The sequence below is a fragment of the Sminthopsis crassicaudata genome, chromosome 5 (genome assembly GCF_048593235.1).
Source record: "Sminthopsis crassicaudata isolate SCR6 chromosome 5, ASM4859323v1, whole genome shotgun sequence".
NCBI lineage: Eukaryota > Metazoa > Chordata > Mammalia > Dasyuromorphia > Dasyuridae > Sminthopsis > Sminthopsis crassicaudata.
This window is the reverse complement of record NC_133621.1, coordinates 156,814,481-156,835,776: the sequence shown is the minus strand read 5'-3', so window position 1 is coordinate 156,835,776 and position 21,296 is coordinate 156,814,481. Positions and strand designations below refer to the sequence as shown.

The window sequence follows — 21,296 nt, the reverse complement described above, 5'->3', positions numbered from 1 at the left end:
GGGTAGTAAGAAAAGAATCCAATAATGTTATATTTGCTTTTTATATGGAGGAAAAGACACCATTGTTGTCTTTTTTTTTTTTTTTCCTAATAGTGGATTTCACAACAGAGAACTTTATTTAGAGAAAACTTTTTTTTTTTTTTTTTTTTTTTTCCTTTTGGTACTAATGAGCTTTTTCCTCCCTGAGGCAATTGGTGTTAAGTGACTTGCCCCGAAGTGTTAAGTGTCTGAGATCACATTTGAACTCAGGTCCTCCTGATTTCAGGACTGATGCTCTACCCACTGCACCATATAGCTACTCCTCTAATGAACTTTTGAAAAGTACACTCGAGATATGATTGATTGTGTAGGTTTCATCTGCCATGCATGACCTTTTAATGAGTAAGATATTTTTTTTTGTTTTTGTTTTAATTGTACCTGAAATTTAATGGATTAAGAGAATATCTTGTGATAAAACTCCCTCTAACATGTGGGTGGGTTTTTCTACATTTGATTTAGTTTTAGAAAATTACCTGAGGCACTGAAAGATTAAAATACTTGTCCAAAGTCACAGATTCAGAGAAAAGTCTTGAATCCAGATCTTTCTTATTCCTTCAGCTCTCTGCTTTGTCTTTAAAGTGGTCTCAATAGTCTAAATGGTCTAAAAATAATATAGTTCACATTTTAAGGAATGATCCAAGATGAATTTTTTGTTCAAAAATAATTGTTTTTTTAATCAGCTTTTTATATTATATAAATATTGGACCAAAAGATGGATTGTCCATGTTGTAGAATATTTAGCAAAATATCAGTACTCAGATAAGTTTCTTCTGGTTATCCTACTAATAGGTATGTGCTTAATGAGGAGATAACTTTTAAAAATGTTAGCCCTCACAAATCCTACAAAGCTCAGTAGAATTCTGTCAACCTAGAGAATAGTTGCTGGATTGATAAAAAAAATTCATAGCAGGCCTCTCTGACAATTGGAAAGAGTAATCACTATTTGAGTTATGGACTTGTTTATTTTTAGGTACTTATTACAAATAATCCTGCAGGTTGGCTATTTTTCTACTGTTGAATTTAGTATAGGTATTTGTTGCCAAGTTCAACCAAATATGATAAAGAAGGAATTCATATAATAATTAGGTTTCTACAGAGTTTCAAGCTTTATTATTTTCATGTCTTGATTACTTTGTTCCCAATTAATTCTTTTGTTCATGAGGTGAAAGCAAAAATTTTTTAAAATATAAAACACATTTAAGTTGCTCTGAAATAAAGCAAATTTAGAATCCCTTCAGGTGTTTCATAAGATATATTAAAAAGGAGCCCAATAACATTAAATTATTTAACATATCTTTTCTATTTTTCAAAGAATTACAAGGTCACATTGGGGTTCATTCAACATTATGTATTTTGTCATTTGAAAATTATCTGCAACCCTGGAAAATTAATTTGACGATAAAGTTGAAGGTCATATACTTTTCTACTACATGTTTTCTCTTGGATTAAGAAGTTCATTGGGAAACAGGTGAAAGTAAATTTGCAGAAATGTTATTGTTATTGTTTATTTACAATTGTGTGATATAACTTTACTTGTGGTGACTATAGCATATGCCAGTAAAACTAGCATTTTAGCTAGTTTTTGTATATACTATAATGTAATCATTTAAAGCTTTAGTTTATACGTTAAATCCAAACATGCAGATGATTTTGTTGGTGTCATTTGTATTTGGTGAATAAATTCATTTAACTGTCAGTTTCCTGAAATAAGAAAAATGTGCCTATCATTTTATTCTAAGTCAAGCCATATTGATTGTCTTGCCTTCATGAATATTTCTTGTTAATTATTTCATTCTTACAAAATTGTTTTAAACTTTATGTTGTAAATAAAATATATTGTTTCAATTTCTAAAAACATGGGCATTACTTTAAAAATGCTAATATATATTGATTTTCAAATTATGCCTGAGCATATTCATATGAGAACCATGATTCCACTGCACAAATAAATTTCGATTAACAGCTTTAAGCAAGAATGTAATTTCCAAAGATGCATATTTGACCAAATATAAATTAATTTCCTGTCCTTATGACTTTTTTAATTATAGGGGCTTAAATGATCTGTGCATCCTTACTCTTATTGATTTCTTTAATGTTGTCCATGAACAAAATAAATATATATTTGAATAATTATTTTAGATATTTGATGAGGTTAATTTTGCTAAAGCATAATTTAATAACTAAAACATGTAGCTAAAATCTGTACTTTAAATGATCTTGCTAGAAATAGACAAAGAAATTATTTTATTAGACACTTCTCTTTTATCCAAAGATAACTTATCCATCTGTAAATCCTGACTTCTCAATGTCTTTATTATTTCTACTACTTAAGTTAATAACTAAATATTTATTATTTATTAACTATAAGGCATGATTCCACATGCTGGAAATCAAATCCTTTTCAACTCTAAATCTTTGATCCTAAAATGGTAGGATATAAAGCATTTTACAGACTTTAAAGTGCTATGTAACTAGCAGCTATTATTATTATTAGAAAATAAACAGACCTTTCTCTGAAGAAGCTTACCTTCTAACATAATCAGATTTTGCTATATTCTAAATGGTTATTAACAATTAATTGAGACCTAAAAGAAAATGATTTTTAAAGGAAAACTCTTACCTCCCTAAAAATGCTTTAAGTGCTACATTCCATATTTCTAAAAATGCTTGTCCTTTTAGTTTTGTTTATTTTAATTCTTGTATGGTGCAGGAAATAAAGGAGTAGTAATCAGAGGATCATCTATTGATGATTTATAGAAGGGCATGAATGGGATGGATATAAAATGAATGGATTACCAGACAAAACTGTGAAGGGCTTGCCACATTCATGAGGGGAAAATTATCAAAGTAATTATCACCAGAGAGTTTAGTTCTATTCCCTTGATCAACATAGTGGAAGTTATTTTCTCTTTTTCATGATAGCCTTTTGTATATTCCAAGACCACGATCATGTCTTTTTTTAGATTACTATTTTCTTATGTGGACCTATATATTCATAGTATCTCTGACATTTTTTTTTTTTTGATATAAGATGGTTTTCAGACAACTCAAAATATTTTTTTTTTCCATCCTCTGGATTTTAGATGTGTAGCACCAAAAACTGATAGCCATAACATAACATGTTAACAAGGCAAAGTGAGTGAAATAATTGCTTTCCAGATTTGAATGGCTAAAACTAAGCCTGTTACTAGATAGATATGATTAATATCATAATGCTCATTTTATTTTAGGGCACCTAAGTGATATAGTGGATAGAGGACTGGCCTAGAGTCAGAAAAAACTGAATTCAAATTTGGTTTCAGACATTTAATAGTTGGGCAAATCACTTAATCTTATTTGCTTCAGTTCCCTCATCTGTAAAATGAGCTGGAGAAGAAAATAGCAAACCACTCCAATATCTTTATCAAAGTGGGTCTCAAAGAGTTAGATGTGTCTAAGTAATTGAATGGCAAAAAATTGTATCTTCACGAGGAAAGATAACAATGATAATGATTAATTATAAATATATTTTCAAAAATTTCCTTTATATACACAATACAAAAAATGTTTGTAATAGCTCTTTCTATGATTGTAAAGGATTGAAATTTTTTTTTTATTAATTTTATAATTATAACATTTTTTGACAGTACATATGTATAGGTAATTTTTTACAACATTATCCCTTGTACTCCTTCTGTTTCAAATTTTTCCCCTCCTTCCCTTCACCCCCTCCCCTAGATGGCAGGCATTCCCTTACATATTAAATATGTTATAGTATATCCTAGGTACAATATACATGTGCAGAACCGAATTTTGTTGTTGTTGTTGTTGTTGTTGTTGTTGTTGTTGCAAAGGAAGAATTGGATTCAGAAGGCAAAAATAACCTGGGGAGAAAAACAAAAAAAAATGCTAACAGTTAATACTCATTCCCCAGTGTTCCTTCTCTGGATGTAGCTGATTCTGTCCATCATTGATCAATTGGAATTTGATTAGCTCTTCTCTGTGTTGAAGATATCCACTTCTATTAGAATAATATTGTAGTTGAAGTGTATAATGATCTCCTAGTTCTGCTCATTTCACTCAGCATCAGTTGATGTAAGTCTCTCCAAGCCTCTCTGTATTCCTCCTGTTGGTCATTTCTTACAGAACAATAATATTCCATAACATTCATATACCATAATTTACCCAACCATTCTCCAATTGATGGGCATCCATTCATTTTCCAGTTTCTAGTCACTACAAAAAGGGCTGCCACAAACATTTTGGCACATACAGGTCCTTTTCCCTTCTTTAGTATTTATAAGGGATTGAAAATTGAGATGATTCCCAGCAATTGGGGAAGGGCTGAATAAGTTATGATATATAAATGGAATGGCATACTATTGTTCTGTAAGATTATAATGAGAAGATTGATTTTAGAAAAGCCTGGAAGGCAATATGAATTGGTTCTGAGTGATATGAGCAAAACCAGAAGAACATTGTATATAGTAACAGTAAGATTGTGTGATGATCAACTATGGTAGACTTAGCTCTTCTTAGCAACACAGTGATCCAAAGCAATTCCAATAGACTTGAGATGGAAAATGCCATCCAAATCCAGACGAAGAACTATGAAGACTGAAAACAGATTGAAGCCACGAAATTAAAAAGTTTCTGCACAAACAAAACTAATGCAAACGAGATTAGAAGGGAAGTAACAAATTGGGAAAACATTTTTACAGTTAAAGGTTCTGATAAAGGCCTCATCTCCAAAGTATACAGAGAATTGACTTTAATTTATAAGAAATCAAGCCATTCTCCAATTGATAAATGGTCAAAGGATATGAACAGACAATTTTCAGATGATGAAATTAAAACTATTTCCGCTCATATGAAAGAGTGTTCCAAATCAATATTGATCAGAGAAATGCAAATTAAGACAACTCTGAGATATCATTACACACCTGTCAGATTGGCTAAGATGACAGGAACAAATAACGATGAATGTTGGAGGGGCTGTGGGAAAACTGGGACACTGATGCATTGTTGGTGGAGTTGTGAAAGAATCCAACCATTCTGGAGAGCAATCTGGAATTATGCCCAAAAAGTTATCAAAATGTGCATACCCTTTGACCCAGCCATACTACTACTGGGCTTATATCCCAAGGAAATACTAAAGAAGGGAAAGGGACCTGTATGTGCCAAAATGTTTGTGGCAGCCCTTTTCATAGTGGCTAGAAGCTGGAAGATGAATGGATGTCCATCAATTGGAGAATGGTTGGGTAAATTGTGGTATATGAAGGTTATGGAATATTATTGTTCTGTAAGAAATGACCAACCGGAGAAATACAGAGAGGCTTGGAGAGACTTACATAAACTGATGCTAAGTGAAACGAGCAGAACCAGAAGATCATTATACACTTCAACAATGATACTGTACGAGGATGTATTCTGATGGAAGTGGATATCTTCAACATAGAGAAGAGCTAATCCAATTCCAATTGATTAATGATGGACAGAATCAGCTACACCCAGAGAAGGAACACTGGGAAATGAATGTAAACTGTTATTTTTACCTTCTGAATCCAATTCTTCCTGTGCAACAAGAAATTCGGTTCTACACACATATATTGTATCTAGAATATACTGTAATATATTTAACATGTATAAGACTGCCTGCCATCTGGGGGAGGGGGTTGGGGGAGGAAGGGAAAAAATCTGAATAGAAGCAAGTGCAAGGGATAATGTTGTAAAAAATTACCCATGCATATGTCCTGTCAAAAAAAAAGTTATAATTATAAAATAAAATAAAAATTAAATTAAAAAAAAAAAGAAAACAGATTGAAGCACACTATTTTCACTTTTTGGATTGTTTTTAGTTATTTTTGTTCTCATAGTTTTTCCCTTCTTTTCTAATTTTTCTCTCACAACATAACTAATATGGCAATATATTTAAAATAATCATACATGTATAATCTATATCATATTGCTTCTTCTCTTTGGAGGGGGGAGTTAAAAGAGGGATGAAAAATAAAACTCAAAATCTTACAAAATGAATATTGAAAATTATCTTTACATGTAATTGAAAATAATAAAATGCTGTTAAGGGAAAAAAAAATAAAAGTTTTCCTTTACGTGTGTTATCTCAGTTTGAAAGGCTTAGGTACTTATTAGTTACATTCATCTTTATTTTAGAAAATTTGGATTTGGGGAACTCTAGTGTCCCATATCATACAGGTGCCTGAGATGCTATTCTAGTTTATACTTTCCAGGTGATAGTTTTAGGATTATGTCAACACATAACCTCTTGATCATTTGAGTATACTTTGGAGGAAATTATAGGTCAGGCAGTATTAGTGACCATTTAATCTCCAAGATCCCTCCTTGATCTGAATTTGAATGAATGAGTTAAAAAAAAGCATTTACTTATAATGTGTCAGTAATTGCTTAAGTTCTGGGGCTAAAATTATATAAATGAAACAACCCCTGACTTCAAGTTGTTTACATTCCAATAAGGAAGGCAATGTCCATTGGGGAAAGATGGCCAAGAAAATGAGTTTTGTTCTAGAGTGAATAGATCTCTTTTTCAGAAACATTGTTAGTGTTGACTTGATGACTATTCTAGGATCTTTGGAGTAGGCCTCATGGCTGGTGATTTTGGCAGGACACTTGGAATAGATGTCTGGCTAATTGGGATGAGAAGTATAGTGTGGAGTGAGCAAAATAAAGTGGGTCAGATTAATTTACATTCACTTGTTCTTTCTTCAGGACCATTTAGCCAATGGGCAGGAGTCCCAAAATTGATTGGATCAATTTCCCAGGGAGGAGAGGAGAAGCTTAGTGCCCAGAGGTCCTTTCTGGTAGATTTTATTCTGCAGTGGGAGGGTGGGATTCTTGTGAAGCTAGATGGTCTATGCGAATCAGTGATACAGTGAAAATAATTTTCAAAGGGGGCGAGTGTGAAAACTGGGGAGAAATAATATCATAGTGGAGTACTGGGAGTTAGGTAACCTTGCTTTCTAGCAGTCTCTGCCACTGATTTTTGAGGATGTAGGGGGAGGTGTTTCAGGTTCTTCATCAAAAGGAGGCTGTACTTTCTGTAGCTGCTTCTAGCAATGAAATTCTAAGATAGGTCTATAATAGGACAAAAAGCTCTAGTTCTTTTGTTTGCATGACTCACTATATTTGTAAATCTTACTATGGACTGTTAAATTCTTATTTTTTTAATCACATGAAATGTATACTACAATCTCAAATGTCAAGTATTCTGTTTTTGTCTTTGCCTTTCACTATGTCAACTGAATGACAAAATATTTGATGATGATATGTGCTGTTCTCCAATTTTCTGAAAAGATGAAACCACTTTATTTATTTATTTTTTTCTTTCCATTTATTTTCTAGTCATTGTTTTTATGGCCCTTTTGGCATTATGTTTCTCATATTACTGCTGCATGATCATTACTTGGCCATGGTTCTATGACTTGTAAACTTACAGTACAAAATAATACAGATTTAGTTAAAATACATGCTTAAATAATCACCCCATCCTCTAGATCAGAATTTTCCTTTTCTTGTTTGGCCTTCAAGAGAGATTGGAAAGTCTCAATCCTCCTTGATTAGAATGGAGAAATTTGTTAATCATAGATCTATTTTTTTCATAAATATGTTTTTCAATCTAATTAAACATATCATGTAGCTTATTAATAGTATTCTGTACCCCTTATAGCTGAAAATGTGATATTAACAAATAAATTACCATTTATTCCATATTTTCTGAATTTATTTTCCATGGGGAAAAGGCACATGGTCTCTTTGAGTGTTAGATTATGCATTTAGATCTCTGATTTAGTGGAACAGTGTGTAAAAGCCTCTCATAATCAGAAAATTCCCCATTGGCTCTACATCTGAAGATCCCCTAGAGTGCTGTTTGTTCCAGTAAGCATCTGGAATGGATTACATTTAGTTAATTGGCTCCAGGTCTTACTTGTTACAGACAGTAGCATGCAGTATAACCTATGCAATTCACTAAATCCACCCACTTTTAGTTAAATCACACCTACTTTCCTGTATAATTCCTCCCAGATGCCAGAGGCACACACCCAAATGCTATAGAAGATGGCAACATAGCAATAGATTAATGGAGAAGTTCCTGGCTAGCCATCTCATACATAAATTATCTCAAATTAAAAGATCTACAACTGGACTTCAAGGATTGAATCAATCCCTTGGAGAGCAAATGGGGGAAGGGAAGAATTCTGAGCAAAAGTGTCAAATGAATGTTTATGAATCAACATAGATTTAAAAAAAAAAAAAGAAAAGTTTCCGGCTAGTTTTGAGCATGTTTCGGCACGTGTGGGCACTTATCAGACTTGTCATCCTGGTAAAGTAAGCAATTCTTTCATTTTAACATATTTAAGACTATTAATGATCTGGGTTACACTAAACAGTATGACTACTGTTCATTGAGTACTAAGACATCAATCTCCCTAACTTACGATGATGGAGGCACAGGGCATGTCTTAGGAATTAATGACCAGTTAGGAGGAGTAGATAGCCCAATGCACAGCCAAGGGCCATTAACCTCAGTTGGCCATTAATTACCAGGAAATGTCCAGCACTAGGGTCTTTTTGCTAATAAAATGAACACATGGAGTTCTTTTCTTTTTCTTTTGTGTATGTGAGCACACATGAATGTTGTATACCACGAAATAAACAGCATGAGAATTATAGCCTATCAGTTGCCACCATTTTTTAGAAATTTTAGGGATATAGAAAATAGTGGAAGGACACGAGATGAATTTCCATGCATTAATGAATATGGGCAGAATCAATTGAAAAAAAATTTTTTTTGGATGACAGCATAAATTTAATCAAATTATTTTGTATTGACTATTACAGACAACCCTAGGCAAAATTGTAAGACAAGAAGAGTTTAAATTGTGAGACAGGCACAGTTTCTGTGGTTTTCTTTCATGTTCCTCCATTAACCTCCCATACTTATATTGCCTCTCTCCTACTCCATATAGCCAAGGTCATGACCTTTTATGTATGTCCCTCTATAGAGGCTAATTCCTGTGTTCTGTATTTCTTTCTCTCTTCTCTTATCATCTTTACCATGCTCCCTATCTAAACTTTTATCTTGCTTCTGATTAACTATCACTTGGAAATGGTCTTGTAAAGCTAATTTTTACTAAGGTGTTGATAGTAGGCAATAACTTAATGTTAACTTTCCCAAGATTGTTTACATTTTTGCCAGAACTATCTAGAAACAGAAAACCCAAATTATTGGATTTCTTATGACAGGAATTTTAGATTCTGTAGGAGAGTGATTGAGGAAGGATTTAGGGGCATGGGAAGACAGTAAATTTTTACAAACTTTCAAATCATACCACTTTAGCAGTTGTTTATTCTGCTGATGAGCTTGACTAGTCCTGATTATCATAACTGAGTAAATCTCAATTATATAATAAGTTGCCTTAGTTTATGTTGTATGATAGCTGTTATAAGTAAACTAACACTTCTATCAGATAAATATCTATTAGAATTTCTTATCATTTAATAACTAGGATTAATTAATTGATCAGTCAATAATTGCTACTTGCCCATTTGTCCTTAAAGAACCATTAACACTTTTATTAAGTGAAAATAAGATAAGTTGGTCTGATATGGGCTCCTAGGGTTCTGGAATTCTACACAGGCTTCAAATAATTGACAGAGGAAGCCTACTGGAATTTCCAGTAAAATGACTTTGAAGCAAGTTAGATGTAAGTTTCTTGGGTTTTTTTCCTGTGCTTTTAAATTTTAATTCTCAGAGCCTAACACTTAAAATGTTTGCTGGATTGAGTTGAGGTGAATTGGATGGTTTTTTGTTTGTCTGTTTGTTTGTTTTTTGCATGAGCATATATCACCATTTGATTAAGTTTCCAGAGGGGTAATGGTTGAGAACTAAACAGACACAGACTACCATAGTAAAGTCATGCATCTTATTTGAAAGAAATACTGAATTTCTTAAGTGTGAAATTCAAAAAAATAGTACTAGTATTCCCAATATTTTACCTGTGAAAAAAACAAGTCTTTGACATTTAAAAAAATGGTCTTAAGAAAATATGATTGTGTGTATAGATGTGTGTATATATATGTATGTGTGTGTGTGTGTATGTGTATATAACCTATGCAATTCACTAAATCCACCCACTTTTAGTTAAATCACACCTACTTTCCTATATAATCCCTCCCAGATGCCAGAGGCACACACCCAAATGCTTTAGAAAATGGCAACATAGTAATAGATTAATGAAGAAGTTCCTGGCTAGCCATCTCATACATAAATTATCTCAAATTAAAACATCCACAACTGGACTTCAAGGATTGAATCAATCCCTTGAAAAGTGTATAGATATGTATAGATGTATATGTATAAATATGAAATTATGTAATTTGCACATTGGTCAAATATCATCACATAGATGTAAGCTGTCTATTACAATATGAGTCCCTCAAGGACAGGAACTATTTTGCTTTTCTCTTTGTATCCCTAGAACCTAATAACTAATAAATACTTATTGATTGATTAAGTAAAATTGACCTAATAATTGAAATGATTATAAATGTAATATTATCATGACTTTCTTTAAATTGATCTCCAAGTAAAGAAATATAATACAAGTAAGATGTTTTATATGCTTAATTTACAGATACATTCCCTTTAAGAACTTATTCAACACCAGCCCTAAAGTCAGGAGGACCTGAGTTCAAATCTTAACCTCAGACACTTAGTACTTCCTAGCTGTGTGACCCTGGGTAAGTCATTTAACCCCAATTGCCTCAGGAAAAAGGAAAAAAAAGAACTTATTCAAGCTCACTTGATTTATGTCTGCATGTTTATTATAAGGCTTAGTTATTGATATTGTTCATGGAGTGGGGGGATCTCGTTCTTCAAGAGGACCAATGACATCATGAGGGTGATGTCTTGACTTGCATGTTAATTGGATATGAGTAGAGAAGAGTCAAAGTTGTCAGTCTCACTCTCTCCTCCAGTCATTGAAGTTTAGTGATAAGATAAAGGTCAAAATCCCAACAATGGCCCAGGAGGCAATTGCCATTTTCAGATTAAAATCTTTCCAGGACTTGGTTTGTCTAGTGTAAAAGTTGAAAGCTCAATTATAAATATGATAATAAAGAGATGGAAAGGTCTGGGTTCAAGTCCTAAGTCTGATATATACTATATGGTTGCCATCCTAGGCAAAACTCTTAACCTCTTACTGTTCTGGAAGACCTGAATTAATGGTAACAAACTGGCATATGGCCATGGTCAAATCACATAACTTCTCTAAAACTGTAAGTTTCAGAACAAGTGCTGATCTGCTTTAGTACTGAGTTTTCTCATTGCTAAGTGAAGTGGATAGAGTGCCCAGCCTAGAGTCAAAAAGAGCTGAATTCAAATATAACTCTAGGTACTAGCTGTGAGACGTTAGATAAATTACTTAATCTCTCTATCCTTATGTGTAAAAGGGATATAATAATACCTACCTTCCAAGATCATAATGATCAAGTGAGATAAATAATTGTAAAGTGCTTAATACTGTACTTTTCATACAGTAAAAATGTTAGCAGTTATTATTGGTAGCTCCTTAAACTAGTGAAATCATGGGCCCAGTCCTCATTATTCTTTCCTTAGAATTAAGATAGAATAGCTAGATGAATAGAGAGATCATTCGATATAGGATCCTCTCAACTCAATGATGTGTATAACTTTTTTTATTTGTTTGTTTCTTAAATATTATATGTTGGTTCATGAACAGACTTAACTGTTTTTAATGTAGTTCAACTGCTACCAGTCTTGTCTGCTAACAACATCTGTCTGTATGCCAGTAATCTCTTGGCTGTGTTATAATTTGCCACACTCCAGGACAACATCAGGGGTTTAGAATACTTCACTGTATTTGAGATGGAGTTTTGCACAAGGCTTCCTTTCTTCTGTGAGGCCACATATTGGCTAATCTTGGCCTTCTAAAGTCTGCTTAGTTCTGCTTCACCTCCTCAACACTTTCTCACCCTACCCTATGGAAATTTTGAGAGGAGGGTTATAAGAAAGGAGAGAATTGAACAAACTTGGACATTCAGAGGGAATATTAGGACCAATTTACCTTCTGATAAGTTTTCTGTCCTGGGGACCTAAGACTAAGAAAATAATCCAGAAGTATTTTACTTTTCTCAAGAGTATTAAATTCTTTATGGCCATTATCCCTAAAACATTTTGTCAACTCATGTATTTACTTCCCTTGAGCATTCATTCTTGCTGGACCTTTAAACACTAATCCAGATGCTATACATTTTCATTTTTGCTTCATAAGTCATTTAAGAATTATTGTTAGAATATACTTCTGATTAATGATGAACAAAAGTGCTCAAAGTAGGTGTTAAGTGTATTTGTACAAGATTTACAGATAAGTACTAGAATCATTTTCAAACTATAGTAAGCTGCAACTATTACTCTCTTCCCAGAATTTTATTGGGTACTTTAAGTACCAAGTGGCTGCAGCTTTTAAAAATGTGCTACTTGGAACTGAAAAGATGATTGTTGTTTAAAAAAACAAAATAAAATAAAACAAATAAACTGTGACATAATTAGTATGTGAAGCCATTCCCCCTCTCTTATCACCATGTCCACAATTCAAGTGGACCTTTCAGTAATATCCTTTTCCTTCCATTCCCATACTCACCTATCCCTTAAGCTTTTACTTTTCCCATTCAAATCTTTCCTTTATATTCATTAAAAATTAATATTACCTATATAAAAATTAACAGCAAACCACGATGTGTGATTTACCTAGTCCTTCCCTCCTGTACCTTTCCCATCCAGGGATCACATTGCCAATAAGTGTCTGAAACTGGGTTTGAAGTCAGGAAGGTAAGTTTTCCTGAGTCCAGACCCAGTTCTTGCCCATTGTGCCAACTAACTGTGTCTTGTATTCATTTTATTTTATATTAAAAAATTGCAAGGCAATTGGGGTTAAGTGACTTGCCCAGGGTCACACAGTTAGTAAGTATTAAGTGTCTGAAACAGAACTTGAACTCAAATCCTCCTGACTCCAGGGGCCAGTGCTCTATCTATTGTGCCATCTAGCTGCCCCATATGCATTTTCGAAGAGTACAAATAGAGCACAAATTAACCCAAAGAAATAAATCTCAAATGCAGTCACCTATTTTATCCATGTGTAAAGTCTACTCTGAGTGTCATAATGAGTGCTTTGCTTTATTTTGTCTTTCAAAGATCTCATACAGATGAAATAAAGCAATATATAAGCAAATAACTTGAAGTAAGATGCTAATATAAATAAGGTATCTTAATTACTTATTTAAATCTAGAAAAAATCCATATGATTTTATCTTGGTACCAACTATAATAGTTTTATCTTATTTTCTTTGAGAATAATTACATTAGCTTATTGTTGTGCTTAGATCAAATTAAAAAATTCTATTTTTTCTTTCTTTTCAGATTAAATTAGCATTGTCCAAAAGGAGGGCCTTTTTTAGCCATGAATGCCAAAAAGGATCAAAGAGAAAAGTGTGGAAGCCAAGATTTACATCCTCTGCATGCCTTTGTCATACTAAGTATGATTGTGGTGTTGCTTCCAGTTATTGGAACATCTAAACAAAATATTCCAAGACTCAAACTCTCATACAAAGGTAAATTTCTAAATGCGTTTTCTTAGTATTTTTGTATTATGATTTCAGAGGTGAATTTTTTTGATACTGCTGAAAGTTTCCTTATAGTTTTAAAACTATATTGAAGAGATATCCAAATATTGTTGTGTTTTTAATGGGGAAAAGGAAATAATGTTTTGTATGTGATTTGTGGTCCTTTATATGTACTGAACATACATCCAGATTAACAAATACAGGAAGTTTCATATTCTGCAGAGTTATATATACTTTTAAAATCCTAGAAATTAAAGGATTATATACAGGAATATAGATACAGACCTGGAAGATTCTTTATAAGTCATTTAGTAAAATCCCTTCATTTTAAAGATGAGGAATTAGGGCCTAAAAGGCTAAGTGAAAATTTCACTTGGTGAAAAATATGGCAAGTCTCAGAGTTAGGATTTGAAGTCAAGACCTCTGCCACCTCTGATTCCAAAATTAGCATTCATTTCACTCTAGCTTAAGGCTACTTAAGTACTCACAATTAAATTAGCTTATACCTAGTCACAAATATTTTTCATTTTAAAAGAATAGCAAACATAAAAGCATACCTTTTCAAAGCTAAGCTGAAAACTCTAAAAATAAACAAATTTATTTTTTTAATATTTTAGCAATACAGTTGGTTAAATGCATTTAGATATTTCAAATACAAATCAGTAGTTGGAGTTATTTGCTAATAGATACCTTATCTCTCCACAATTAGCAGCTTTGTAATCTCCTGCCCCTACACTACCAACTACCATTATATATGTCCAACTTTTTGAGAATGCATACACACAAACACACAGACACTCACACTTTATATAATTCAGAGATACACACAAATGTGAATCCAAACCTATGGTGCTGAGTATGAGTTTATCAGGTAATATGTGTACTGATAATTTTCATATATTCAGGTACTTTCAGAAACATTTTGTTTCTAATTATACCAATCCACAATTATTCAGTAGTCATTAAGTACCTTTGATGTCCCAGGTACTGTCTTGAGTGCTAGAAATGCAAAGAGAGAAAGGAAATAATAGTGCCTGATCTCAAGTAGCTTGATTTTTAGCAAGAAGATGATACATGCATATATAATTATATACAAACTGAATAGAAGTAGTTTTTGGAGAAAAAGCAGTAGTAACTTGAGAGAGACTGGAAGTACCAAGAAAAACTTCAAATAGAATAAAGCATTAAAGCTGAGTTTTGGAGGAAAACAGGAATCCCAAGAGGCTGAGGATGAGGAGAGAGCATTCCAGGCATGGGATGCAACTAGTTCAAAGGCAAGGAGACAGGAGATGGAATGTGTTTGTGTCAGGTACAACAAGCAAGCTAATATGGTTGGGTTTTGGAGTTTGGGGAGAAAAGTAATGTGGAAGAAAGGTAGAAGAGACAAGATTGGAAAAAGTGCCAAATGCTAGATAGAGGAATTTGAATGTAACAGCATAAAAAGTGACTGAAGTAAGAGACAATGTAAAGTTAGTTGCCAGTGAATTACCAGAAGTTTATTTATTTTTTAATTTTAATTACTACTAGAAGTTTACAAATATTTAAAGAGATATTTAGTTATCTGCATGGGATGTGGAGATGTTTCCATCTCAATGAATTATAATGGGATAGGACTTTTGAGATCTTCTAGTCTAACTCTTTCCTTTAACAAATGAGAGGACTGAGTCCTATAGATATTAAGTGGCTTGCCTCAAAGTCAGACAAGTAATAAATGAGAAGTCTAAAATTTTCATCCAGGTGTCCTACTGCAGCAATCACTGCCCTGTGTAATGTTGTCATGTGGGGGCCCCTAATTTAGGTAAAGTATTTGAGATCTATTTCAGGTACAAAGAAGACCTTTTGATTGTAAAAGTTAGTGGTTAGTGAATTACTGATGAATTGCAAAACTGGTAAAAGTTGTTTTAATCTCTGGCAATTTACCTGCTTGATGGCTAGGTAATCTAGGGTAAATGTAATGGAATATTAAAAATGATGTAAAAAAACAGTGAAAATGATGAAGACCTGAAAGCACAGAAGGATTTATATTAACTACTGTAAAGTAAGCAGTGCTAGGAAAACTGTTTAGCTATTAAAATTATGCACAATAACTATAGTAAGGGTAATGAGAAGAGCAACAACAATAAGCAATGGGATTTAAATGTTGCAAAAAGTATATAGAATAAACTAGGTCTTAAAGAAGAGATGTTAGAAGACATCTACTCCCATTACTTTACAGAGATGAGGGATTTTAGACATGAAACATTTCACATAATAAGTTTTTTTTTCCAATTTATTGGTTGTTTTTGCTGATATTTTTTCTCTTCCTCTTAAAAATGATTGTTATAATGGATGCCTCTGGGAGAGAAGAAGAGATTATAGGGGAGAATAATAGATTAGTTAAAAACAAAATTTAACAACAAATATATTATTAAAATATACACTGGGCTAAACGTAGTGAGGAGTAGAGGCTTTTAGATACTCCCTATTCTTTATTTGTAACAATGATAACCCTATGCAAGGTCATTAGAGGGAAGGGGCTATTGAGGCTCAAATGAGGTACAGGGATAAGAAAAAAGCAATGAAGTATCATGCTGATTCCAATTTGGAAAAAGGAATTGATTCAAGGTGGTTGTATCACTGAATGCTAAGTGACTCTAAAGAATATGGGCAGAGAAAATAGGTGAAGTTTCCTTCTTTAAAAAAATAACAAAAAGATTTTCTGGCAAATATACAGCAACATTTTATGATGTAAACAATTTTCAAAATATAAACAATAAGATGACATATTATGATGATAAATGGTCAGTTAACATATTAGGGAATATCTATTGAGAAGCAAGATTTTGATCTGGAAAAGAGGAGTAGGAACTAATTCAGATTTAAAAAATAGATGCAGAAAATATTAGACTCTGAAGAAAAACAGTTTCTGATTGAACAGCAGGTGAACAGCAGGGAAGAAGGAGAAAAAAGAGATAGCTTAAAACTTGCAAGGTGTGAGGTTCAGATGAAAAAAAAAGAGAGAGAGATTTGAGAAAATAAGTTAATAGGACCATATTATTGCTTATGAAAGTAATGGGAATTTAATTCCCCGAAAATCACAAGATGTTGTGATAATCCAGAAAGAAAACTAAAACTTTTCTTGAAGCTTGTGATTTTTTTTGTGGGGGGTGGAGTCATGATATTATAGTATTTGACTCATGAATGTTTGTTACAAAAGGCAGAAAATATATAGTAAGCTGATCTTGGCAGTGGACTCAGAGTCAGGAATACATCCTTTCCTTAGATACTTATGAGCAGAGTGACCCTGGCAACTCTCTTAATTTTTTTTTTCTGTTTCCTCATTTTACAGATGAGGTATAAGACAATAAAAACTAAGGTTCTTTCTTGCTCTAAATCTATGACTCACAAGATTTTAATAGAGAATGGATTATTTTTTTTTTTTTTTTTTTTTTTTTTTTTTTTTTTTTAATTTTTTTTTTTATTATATATATATATATATTTTATAATATTATCCCTTGTATTCATTTTTCCAAATTACCCCCCCTCCCTTATTCCCTCCCCCCGACGACAGGCAATACCATACATTTTACATGTGTTACAATATAGTCTAAGTAAAATACATGTGTGTGAATATCATTTTCTTGTTGCACAATAAACATTAGAATCCGAAGGTATATGCAACCTGGGCAGACAGATATTAGTGCTAACAATTTACATTCCCCTCCCAGTGTTTCTTCTCTGGGTGTATCTACCTCTGTCCATCATTGATCAACTGGAAGTGAGTTGGATCTTCTTTATGTTGAAGATTTCCACTTCCATCAGAATACATCCTCATACAGTATCGTTGTTGAAGTATACAGTGATCTTCTGGTTCTGCTCATTTCACTCAGCATCAGTTGATTTAAGTCTCTCCAACCCTCTCTGTATTCCTCCTGCTGGTCATTTCTTACTGAGCAATAATATTCCATAACTTTCATATACCACAATTTACCCAACCATTCTCCAACTGATGGACATCCATTCATCTTCCAGTTTCTAGCTACAACAAAAAGAGCTGCCACAAACATTTTGGCACATATATGTCTCTTTCCGCTCTTTAGTATTTCTTTGGGATATAATCCCAGTAGTAGCGCTGCTGGGTCAAAGGGTATGCACAGTTTGATAACTTTTTGGGCATAATTCCAGATTGCTCTCCAGAATGGCTGGATTCTTTCACAACTCCACCAGCAATGCATTAGTGTCCCAATTTCCCCACATCCCCTCCAACATTTGTCATTATTTGTTCCTGTCATCTTAGCCAATCTGACAGGTGTGTAGTGGTATCTCAGAGTGGTCTTAATTTGCATTTCTCTGATCAGTAGTGATTTGGAACACTCTTTCATGTGAGTGGATATAGTTTCAATTTCTTCCTCTGAGAATTGTCTGTTCATATCCTTTGACCATTTATCAATTGGAGAATGGTTTGGTTTCTTATAAATTATGGTCAGTTCTCTATATATTTTGGAAATGAGACCTTTGTCAGAACCTTTGTTTTTTAAAAATATTTTCCCAATTTGTTACTTCCCTTCTAATCTTGTTTGCATTAGTATTATTTGTACAGAAACTTTTTAGTTTGATGTAATCAAAATCTTCTATTTTGTGATCAATAATGATCTCTAGTTCTCCTCTGGTCATAAATTCCTTCCTCCTCCACAAGTCTGAGAGGTAGATTATCCTCTGTTCCTCTAATCTATTTATTATCTCCCTCTTTATGCCTAAATCATGGACCCATTTTGATCTTATCTTGGTATATGGTGTTAAGTGTGGATCCATATCTAATTTCTGCCATACTAATTTCCAGTTTTCCCAACAGTTTTTTCCGAATAATGAATTTTTATCCCTAATGTTGGAATCTTTGGGTTTGTCAAAGATTAGATTGCTATAGATGTACCCTTTTTTGTCCTTTGTATCTAATCTGTTCCACTGATCTACCGGTCTATTTCTTAGCCAATACCAAATGGTTTTGGTGACTGCTGCTATATAATATAGCTTTAGATCAGGTACACTTAGACCACCTTCCTCTGAGTTTTTTTTCATTAGTTCCCTTGCAATTCTTGACCTTTTATTCTTCCATATGAATTTTGTTGTTATTTTTTCTAGGTCATTAAAATAGTTTCTTGGGAGTCTGATTGGTATAGCACTAAATAAATAGATTAGTTTGGGGAGTATTGTCATCTTTATTATATTCGCTCGGCCTATCCAAGAGCACTGAATGTCTTTCCAATTATTTAAATCTGACTTTATTTTTGTGGCAAGTGTTTTGTAATTTTTCTCATATAATTCCTGACTTTTCTTTGGTAGATGGATTCCCAAATATTTTATACTCTCAACATTTGTTTGGAATGGAATTTCTCTTTGTATCTCTTGCTGTTGCATTTTGTTAGTGATATATAAAAATGCCGAGGATTTATGTGGATTTATTTTGTATCCTGCCACTTTGCTGAAATTTTGAATTATTTCTAGTAGCTTTTTAGCAGAGTCTTTGGGGTTCTCTAAGTATACCATCATGTCATCTGCAAAAAGTGATAGTTTAATTTCCTCATTTCCTACTCTAATTCCTTGAATCTCTTTCTCGGCTCTTATTGCCGAGGCTAGCGTTTCTAGTACTATATTGAATAGTAATGGTGATAGTGGGCAACCTTGTTTCACTCCTGATCTTACTGGGAAAGGTTGCAGTTTATTTCTATTGCATATTATGCTTATTGACGGTCTTAAATATATACTCCTGATTATTCTAAGGAATAATCCATTTATTCCTATACTCTCAAGAGTTTTTAGTAGGAATGGATGTTGGATTTTGTCAAATGCTTTTTCTGCATCTATTGAGATGATCATATGGTTCTTATTAATTTGATTATTAATATGGTCAATTATATTAATAGTTTTCCTAATATTAAACCAGCCCTGCATTCCTGGAATAAATCCTACTTGATCATAGTGTATTATCTTGGAGATGATTTTCTGAAGTCTTTTTGCTAATATCTTATTTAAGATTTTAGCATCAATATTCATTAAGGAGATTGGTCTATAATTTTCTTTCTCAGTTTTCGATCTACCAGGTTTAGGTATCAGTACCATGTCTGTGTCATAAAAGGAATTTGGTAGGACTCCTTCATCCCCTATTTTTTCAAATAATTTATATAACATTGGGGCTAATTGTTCTTTAAATGTTTGGTAGAATTCACATGTGAATCCATCTGGCCCTGGGGATTTTTTCCTGGGGAGTTGATTAATAGCTTGTTCTATTTCTTTTTCTGAAATGGGACTATTTAAGCAATTTATCTCCTCCTCTGTTAATCTAGGGAGCCTATATTTTTGGAGGAAGTCATCCATTTCACTTAAGTTATCAAATTTATTGGCATAAAGTTGGGCAAAGTAACTCCTTATTATTTCTCTAATTTCCTCTTCATTGGTGGAAAGATCCCCCTTTTCATTTGTAAGACTATCAATTTGATTTTCCTCTTTCTTTTTTTTGATCAAATTTACCAAAGGTTTATCTATTTTATTGGCTTTTTCATAAAACCAACTCTTGGTTTTATTTATTAATTCAATAGTTTTTTTACTTTCAATTTTATTGATTTCTCCTTTTAATTTTTGTATTTCGAGTTTAATTTTTGGTTGGGGGTTTATAATTTGGTCTTTTTCTAGCCTTTTAAGTTGTAAGCCCAATTCGTTAATCTTCTCTTTCTCAATTTTCTTCAAATAAGCCTCTAAAGATATAAAATTTCCCCTTATTACCGCTTTAGCTGCATCCCAAAGATTTTGATATGATGTCTCATCATTATCATTATCTTGGGTGAAATTGTTAATTGTTTCTATAATTTGCTCTTTCACCCAGTCATTCTTTAAGATGAGATTATTCAGTTTCCAATTACTTTTTGGTCTATTTACCCCTAACTTTTTACTGAATGTAGCTTTTATTGCATTGTGATCTGAGAAGAAGGCATTTATTATTTCTGCCTTCCTACATTTAATTTTGAGATCTTTATGTCCTAGTATATGGTCAATTTTTGTATAGGATCCATGAACTGCTGAGAAGAAAGTATATTCCTTCCTATTGCCATTCAGTTTTCTCCAAAGGTCTATCATACCTAGTTTTTCTAATGTTCTATTTACTTTTTTAATTTCTTTCTTGTTTGTTTTGTGGTTTGATTTGTCTAAATCTGAGAGTGCAAGGTTGAGATCTCCCACTATTATAGTTTTACTGTCTATTTCTTCTTGCAGTTCTCTTAACTTTTCCTTTAGAAAGTTAGATGCTATACCACTTGGTGCATATATGTTTAGTATTGATATGGCTTCATTATTTATGCTACCTTTCAGCAGGATATAGTTTCCTTCCTTATCTTTTTTAACGAGATCTACTTCTGCTTTTGCTCGATCTGAGATAAGGATAGCTACCCCTGCTTTTTTGGCTTTACCTGAAGCATAATAGGCTCTGTTCCAACCTTTTACCTTTACTCTGTATGTATCTCCCTGCTTTAAGTGTGTTTCCTGTAGGCAACATATTGTAGGGTTCTGCTTTTTGATCCAATCTACTATCCGTCTCCGTTTGATGGGATCATTCATCCCATTTACATTTA

At 32.9% G+C, this 21,296-nt stretch overlaps 1 protein-coding gene across 3 annotated transcripts in view; it reads left to right on the top strand.

Annotated features, from left to right (window-relative positions):
- SEMA3D (semaphorin 3D) overlaps nt 1-21,296 on the top strand; it is a 232,191-nt gene that overhangs the window by 72,000 nt on the left and 138,895 nt on the right. For 2 of the 3 annotated variants that reach the window (XM_074268536.1, XM_074268537.1), the window contains exons 2-3: nt 10,692-10,797; nt 13,496-13,686. In XM_074268536.1, the coding sequence (XP_074124637.1) occupies nt 13,536-13,686 (151 nt within the window). In that variant the 5' untranslated portion in view covers nt 10,692-10,797; nt 13,496-13,535. The remainder of the gene's footprint in view (nt 1-10,691; nt 10,798-13,495; nt 13,687-21,296) is intronic. The other variant, XM_074268538.1, reaches the window with a different exon arrangement.